The sequence below is a fragment of the Diabrotica virgifera genome, chromosome 8 (genome assembly GCF_917563875.1).
Source record: "Diabrotica virgifera virgifera chromosome 8, PGI_DIABVI_V3a".
In the NCBI taxonomy this organism is placed as follows: Eukaryota; Metazoa; Arthropoda; class Insecta; order Coleoptera; family Chrysomelidae; genus Diabrotica; species Diabrotica virgifera.
The window spans coordinates 60036688-60043811 of NC_065450.1; the positions used below are offsets into that span (position 1 = coordinate 60036688).

General features: G+C 29.7%; 1 protein-coding gene across 1 annotated transcript in view; it reads right to left on the reverse strand.

Annotated features, from left to right (window-relative positions):
• Positions 1–6813, reverse strand: part of LOC126890386 (uncharacterized) — a 28654-nt gene extending 21841 nt beyond the window's left edge. The window contains exon 1 of the mRNA XM_050659280.1: positions 6580–6813. Within this exon, the coding sequence (XP_050515237.1) occupies positions 6580–6803 (224 nt within the window). The 5' untranslated portion in view covers positions 6804–6813. The remainder of the gene's footprint in view (positions 1–6579) is intronic.
• Positions 6814–7124: the final 311 nt, after the last annotated feature.

The following is a 7124-nucleotide window of genomic DNA, read 5'->3' on the forward strand; positions in this document are numbered from 1 at the left end:
GTGGGGAGAAAGGTCAAAAATAGATTAATAATAGCATAGGAATATTAAAATTATAATAAATTGTATGAATAAAAAAAATTGTAAACTATATCACTTGAGAAAGGCACTCTGCCGAAAAAGCTGTAGTCACTTAGTTGTAATACATTTTGTGGAAGTATAGAAAACAAACGTTTCCAGTGTTTTATTGGTAGATAAAATGAACTTCCATCAAGTAACGGTCGAATCCATCAATTATAAAAAAATACATAGATATAAAAGTAAGCCTAACGTTTTGTTTTTATGGTATCCCTATGAGCATTCGAGAATCTGGTAAAGTTTGGAGCGCTGTAAAACCTAAATAAATAAATAGAATTAAACAACTTTATAGTGGAAATTTTTCGTTGAAAAACCCTCTACAAAATTGCTATAATGTTATTTTATTGTAACATGAACTGAAAAAAATAACCTCCAAAAAGAAACTTGTTAAACAATTTTTACTTATTTTTGTTTATATCTTTTTTGTTGGTCACTTGACGATACAAATAGTAATAGAAACAAAATTGTAGAACATTTAATTTGCTACATTTTACGTTTTATTATATTGTCTGTAGGGTTGGTAGTTTACGAGATATAGCGCGAAACTCCTTTGACCCCCCTACACATAAAAAAAAAATAAAATTGACTCCTCTAACAAATGCAAGCTATGACCTAAAAAATGTAACATTTCAATGGACTATATCTATTCTGCATCGAGTATAAATCAAAGCTAGAGGATTATAAAAAATATTTTATAACAGAAGAATACATGAATGAAAATGCCATAAATCAGTTGGGAACACTAGTACAACCTCTAATTCATTATAGCAGACATGCAATAAAATTAAAGTTTTCATTGTTTACTAAGAATGCTACCCACAGAAGCTATTTTTTAATTGTTTTAATCATCAATTATAAATATTAAGACAATTATATTTGTAAAATTGTTTTCCTATTGTCTTATTAGGAGTGGGAAATGGATCTACATGAATGAGTCTTATCTGTTGCATCAATTTTAATAATCTTACAAGTTTTTTATAGAAAAACTATATACAATAATATTTAGTTCTTTGGATAGATACGTTTTAATATAAATATTTAACATTTTAACGGCAACCCTAAATAAAAAAATATAAAAAAAATTTTTTATGGAACGCTTTTCTTTAGTTACGAGTGACTAAAATTAAAAATATTATAAAAAATCAACCAAAAAGCAAAAAATAATAAAAATTGAAAAATCTAACAGATTCGTTAAAGAAAAGCGTGGGGCGAAAACCGTTTATTCGGTGAAGACGCGCCACGCTTTTCTTTGACGAATGTGTTAGATTTTTTAAATTTTTTTTATTTTTTGCTTTTTGTTTGATTTTTTTATAATATTTTTAATTTTAGTCACTCGTAACTAAAGAAAAGCGTTCCGTAAAATTTTTTTTTTCATATTTTTTTATTTACTTTTTAGTCTTACACTTTTCAAACATTAAAAAATATCTTCATGTTTCTTAAAATATGTATAAAACATATGATGTACTAACATGAAAATTAGTCGGAATCGGCAAACAATTTGAAACTTTATTGTTTATTTATGAAGCATAACGTAAACAATTAACGTAAAAACTGAAATTATATATAGTTCATATCATTAGCTACAATCCGCAAAACTTTCAAGTTTTTACATTGTAAAAAACAAGAGAATTTAAGCATTTTCCATTAAAATCGTTTTTTTTATTTAAACAATTAATAAACATAAAAAATCTTTTATTGATTATTCGTGTATTGTTCCCGCGAATGCATATGTCTGCAAATTTTCATTCATTTGCATTGGAGAAAAGACACTCAAATTAACGTCTAAAGATTTGACGCAAACTATTGAACTAAATACATAAAAGCGTATAAAAAAACAAAGTATTCTTGGCTTCTTACACATTCATAGAGAAAAAACAATGCTACACTGTGTTCGGAAATGTATAATAAGACAATTTTTATTTAGTTATAGATTTCTTTGCAAATAATCTAGAAAATCTTCAAATCTTTCCTACCAATTGGAAACAGTGCTCTAGTTATATAATATGTAACAGTTCAAGTTGATTATCCGGTTGGAGTTGACTATTCCTAGTTCGAGTCAACTCAAACGGCTGGTTTCAGTAAAAGCTGATTATAAATATAAAATGAAGATTTTTATTTAACATTTACTAGTAAAAGTAGACTTCAGCTAGTTAAGTTAAAGTATACTCTTCCCAATGCCATTTAGTAAAAGTTGATTCACACAAACAACCGATTCTAGAAATTAAATGTTATTACTGGATATTATTAGGCCAGGAAATGAAGCATTTTGACTCACAATTTTTTCGTCCAGCATGGATTTATTTGAAATTTTCACAGTAGATAGGGAATAGTCCAAGGATCATTTTCTATCTATATCATGCCGCTGTACGCTAAAACTTTAGGGGTTGTTGCTCCCCATCTCGGGGGCAGGAATTTTTCATTAAATTTTAACGATGGAAATCGATTGAAAATTTAATTCTAAGAAAAACATGTTCTTTACGCTTTTCGACGAAAAAATCGACTTTTTTAGAGAGTTTTTTGAGAATAACTCAAAACATATACATTTAATTAAAAAACTGTAGCTTCAAAAATTGTATATTTTAGAAACACAAAGAAAATCCTTTTTTATAATTTTTCTATAACCAATACAAACTGAGATACGGCATATTAAAGGTTAACTTTTTTCGTCAAATGCATAATTTGAAATATTCAAAGCCAAATAACAGAAAAACCTTGCATTTTTCGAGGAAATCGCACAGAATATTTTTTTAAATATACAATTAGACCTTTCAAAAAAAAGTTGCTAGCATAAAAATTGAGCGACTTATGATCAAAATAAGGTTGGTACCTACTTTTTTCTACGAAAAAATCAGTGAAAAACTCCCTAACTACCCTCCTAATTAAAATTGATCTTCGGCCTTCCGTAATTCTTTTTATATATGTATTAGCAATACACCCAAGAAGTTTGACCTATTTAAAATTTAGAAAAATTGGACTTTAAAGATAAAATGATTTTTTGCAATTTCGTACTTTTCACCTTTTTCTTCAAAATATCTCCGAAAATATTGAGACATTTTTGGCAAAGTAACGTAAGTGACATTTTTGAAAATCATGTTTTTCCATTAAACTAACGCTATTATTGTTCAGAAGGCACTGCCAAAGTGTAGTAAGCCTATTATGTTTAAAGTAATTCTAGGCTTACTACACTTTGGCAGTACCTTCTAAACAATAATAGTGTTGGTTTGACGGAAAAACATGATTTTCGCCAAAAATGTCACTTACGTTACTTTGAGAAAAATGTATCGATATTAGAGATACGAAAAAAATGATAGAATGATAGAATGATAAAATGATAAAATTTTTTTTTTAATAACTAAAATTAACCTGTGCATAGATTTTCTTTGCAGTGAATATTTAGTGACGTATAGCTAAGGTTTACAATGTTTTTATAAATATAATTTATAACAATAAGGGGTAGTTTAGTTAGACCCCAAAAAATAATCAACGCCCTTGAGCATGATACAGAATATGAAGTACAGGGTGAGATAATCCTAATCTCAAATTTTTATACAAATCGATGCAAGCCGAAATCATTCTTTTAGGATAAATAAATTTTTTATATATAGCTCCAACAAGGGTGGTTTTAAGAGTTGAAATATTATGATATTATATAAACATGACGGATAAAACGATAAAACGGATAAACGGATAAAACAATAATTGTTTAACTAATAAAAACCAAATGTTGACCATATTAAAGTTTAAAATGTTATTTTATAATTTTTTACAATTAGGGGTAGTTATCATCCGTAAAAAACCAAAAGCGTACAACGACTCAATATAGAAAATGAACTAGATGTTAAAATGATCCTAATCCCAAATTTTTTGTACAAATCGATGCTGGATGAAAAAATTGCGAAGTTTTGCCATTTTTTTAGCTTCATTTCGTGGCCTATATGTTCAAATCATGATAAGTAGTTGAAACGGTCAAAACAAAGAGACGCACAGTCGCTTGAACTAGGAATAGTCAACTCTAACTGAGAATCAACTTGAACTGTAACATCATATATGTCACAGTTCAAGTTGATTATCCAGTTTGAGTTGACTATTCTTAGTTCGAGTCAACTCAAACAGCTGGTTTTAGTAAAAGTTGATTTTAAATATAAAATAAAGATTTTTATTCAACATTTCCCAGTAAAATTAGACTCCAACTAGAAAAAGTGTACTCTTCCCAATGCCATTTAGTAAGAGTTGATTCTTTTCCAATCATTAGGCCAACATTTACTTGTTAAAGTACACTCCAACTGGGTATATGGTATGTTCAAATCGTGATAAGTAGTTGATACAGTCAAAACAAAGAGATACGCACTCATCAAAAAAGCACGTGAGACTCTACATTTACTGAATCGATCCAGGAATAGTCAACTCAAACTAGTAAAGAGTTGATTCTCTTTCCCGCGACCTACTTTCACTAATAAGGGTTAGGAAGAGTCTATTCAACTAGTAAAAGTTGAATTAAATGTTTCAAATCAACTCTTACTGCTCGTTTTAGTTTGAGTTGACTCGAACTAGGAATAGTCAACTCGTAAGCGTTTGGTCACACGGGCGGTTTTTTACGGCCGCCGTAAGAGCAGTAAAAATCAGCGCGAAATGGGTCCCACCACGGTGAGAATAGTAGATGGCCAGACTGAGCTGTAAAATATCGCGCAGCAACACTCTGGCCATCTACTATTCTCACCGTGGGACCCATTTTCGTGCTGATTTTTACTGCTCTTACGGCGGCCGTAAAAAACCGCCCGTGTAGCCAAACGCTAACTGAGAATCAACTTGAACTGTAACATATACACTACTCCAAGACATTAACGCACCACCTTAAAAATTGGTCAGTTTTGATGCCTCGAATTTTCTAAACCTTTTGTCCGATATAAGTGATTTTTTGATATGTTATAGCCTTATTCTTTAACTTTCTGTTATTGACGCTCTCCTTTTATTCTCTCCTATTAACTCCCTTTTTATTCTCTGTAATAATATTGCTGCTAGACAGGTAAATTGTCATTGTATACCGCGTGTACCAATCAAATTGTGTTTTTTTTCAAAGTTCACTCTGTGGAATAATCTAGCAGTTATAAAATAGTGAACCCAAATATCCTCAGGTTTTCTTATTCATTCGCTTATGATGATTCATTCGCTTATGTTGGATAACAAAAAAGTTAGGTACTTTAACAAATAGCCATGTTCTTTATCAATACAGGGTGTTTCTAAATAAGTGTGACAACAGTTTGCTTTATCAACATATGTCCGCAAATACTTCGTTTCCGAAATATGGGATGTTGAAATTTTTCTTACAAACTGACGATTTATTCTGACGGTTCAGATATACAAATTGGTAAGTTTTAAGTGGTACCTATTGCGCACTTTATGACATACAATTAAAAATTTTATATTCTCCATTGGCGCGCATACGGGTCATATTACCTATATGCACGCCAATAGTGAATATAAAATTCTTGAAAAATCTTATATATTATGTAGTTTATGAAATATATAATTTGTTTATTGAATATTACCATTTTTTCAATTGCAAAAACGAGATTGTAACAATAGAGTATACACTTTTATAAAGTCCCATTTCTTTGCTTTGACGTATTTTTTGCATTGATAAATCAAAATTTCAATTAAACTCCCCTCCAAAATGGCGTTTGAAAATTATTGCAATTTGCTTATAAATTGTTTTTTTAATAACATCACCGGGATTAAAAATTTTAAAATAATGTTTCGATATTCGTGTTCCTGACAATTTGTCACACATTTACAAAAAAAAAGTTCTTCTATGACAATTTTTTGCCCAGATAACTTTTCCAAATTTAGAAAAAATTCAGAATTTATTGATTATTTATCAATATTAACATTTGAAGGAGTGAGTACATCTACCAACCCTACTACTTGACAATACCATTTATACATAACATAAATATGATATTATAGTAAAAATTGTAGAATATTTTGAAAAATAATGACTTTACATCGACTTTAAATGAGAACTTTTTGCCTGAATAATGGTGTAGGAGTAGTTTGGAATATATCCGTTAATATTGAAACAATTTCAATGTTTTTTTTTTAATTAAACATATAACAATAATGATATCTGCATGTTTTTTTTTACAGTCAATGTCAATAGTCATTAATCTGTTAGAAACAATTTTTTTCAACAAATTTTGAAATGAACAATGAACACGGAAGTAATGCTAGAAATTAGCGAAGAATACGAAATAATAAACATACTAAAATATGTAAAAATAAGAAAGTTACAATATTTGGGGCAGTTTATGAAGTTCAATAAAACTCTTCAAAGCAGCAGATGATAGTGTAAAGATAGTGACGATGATAAATAACCAATCTCCACTGTAAACACCACTTAAAGAAGAAGAAGAAGTACTGATAAAATTAGCTCACCACCGAAGCGTACTGATCTGTATATTTGGAATGGTTTAAAAAATCTCTATAATAATTTTAGGAATTACTTACCTTATAGTATCAAATTGAGGGAAATTCAAAAACCTCACACTTCTGCAGGGCTGCAATGTAGGATCCACATACACACATGACGAAGGCACTAATGAAGTAATCATTTTTGTAGAAGTGACGGTGCTGGTATACGTCCCCCCAATAAATCTGGGGACTCTATGTTTAATCTCTTTACAATGTACACTTATTACTAGAAGTAAGTACCACGCTGTTTTGGGCCACATTTTCGTTCGATACTGATTCATAAAAGTCTTGTTAAGGGTATTTATAAGTGATAGGTTATCTACCTGAATTTGTAAGGTGTCTATGCATTACCGATGTTTTTCGACGTAAAAATGTGCCTTTCTGTGAGAATACAGCGATACAAATTTCTTTGAATTCGTTTTAGTAAAATTATTTTAGAGAAATAATTTGAAATAATAGGCCTGGATCAGCGTACCAAAAAAAGTTGATTAATAGCAAGCTGAAAATTTGTTAATAGCTTAACGATGTCTAGACGGACAAACTTTGATGTAAGGGAACACTGCAACAGTGGAAGTTACAAT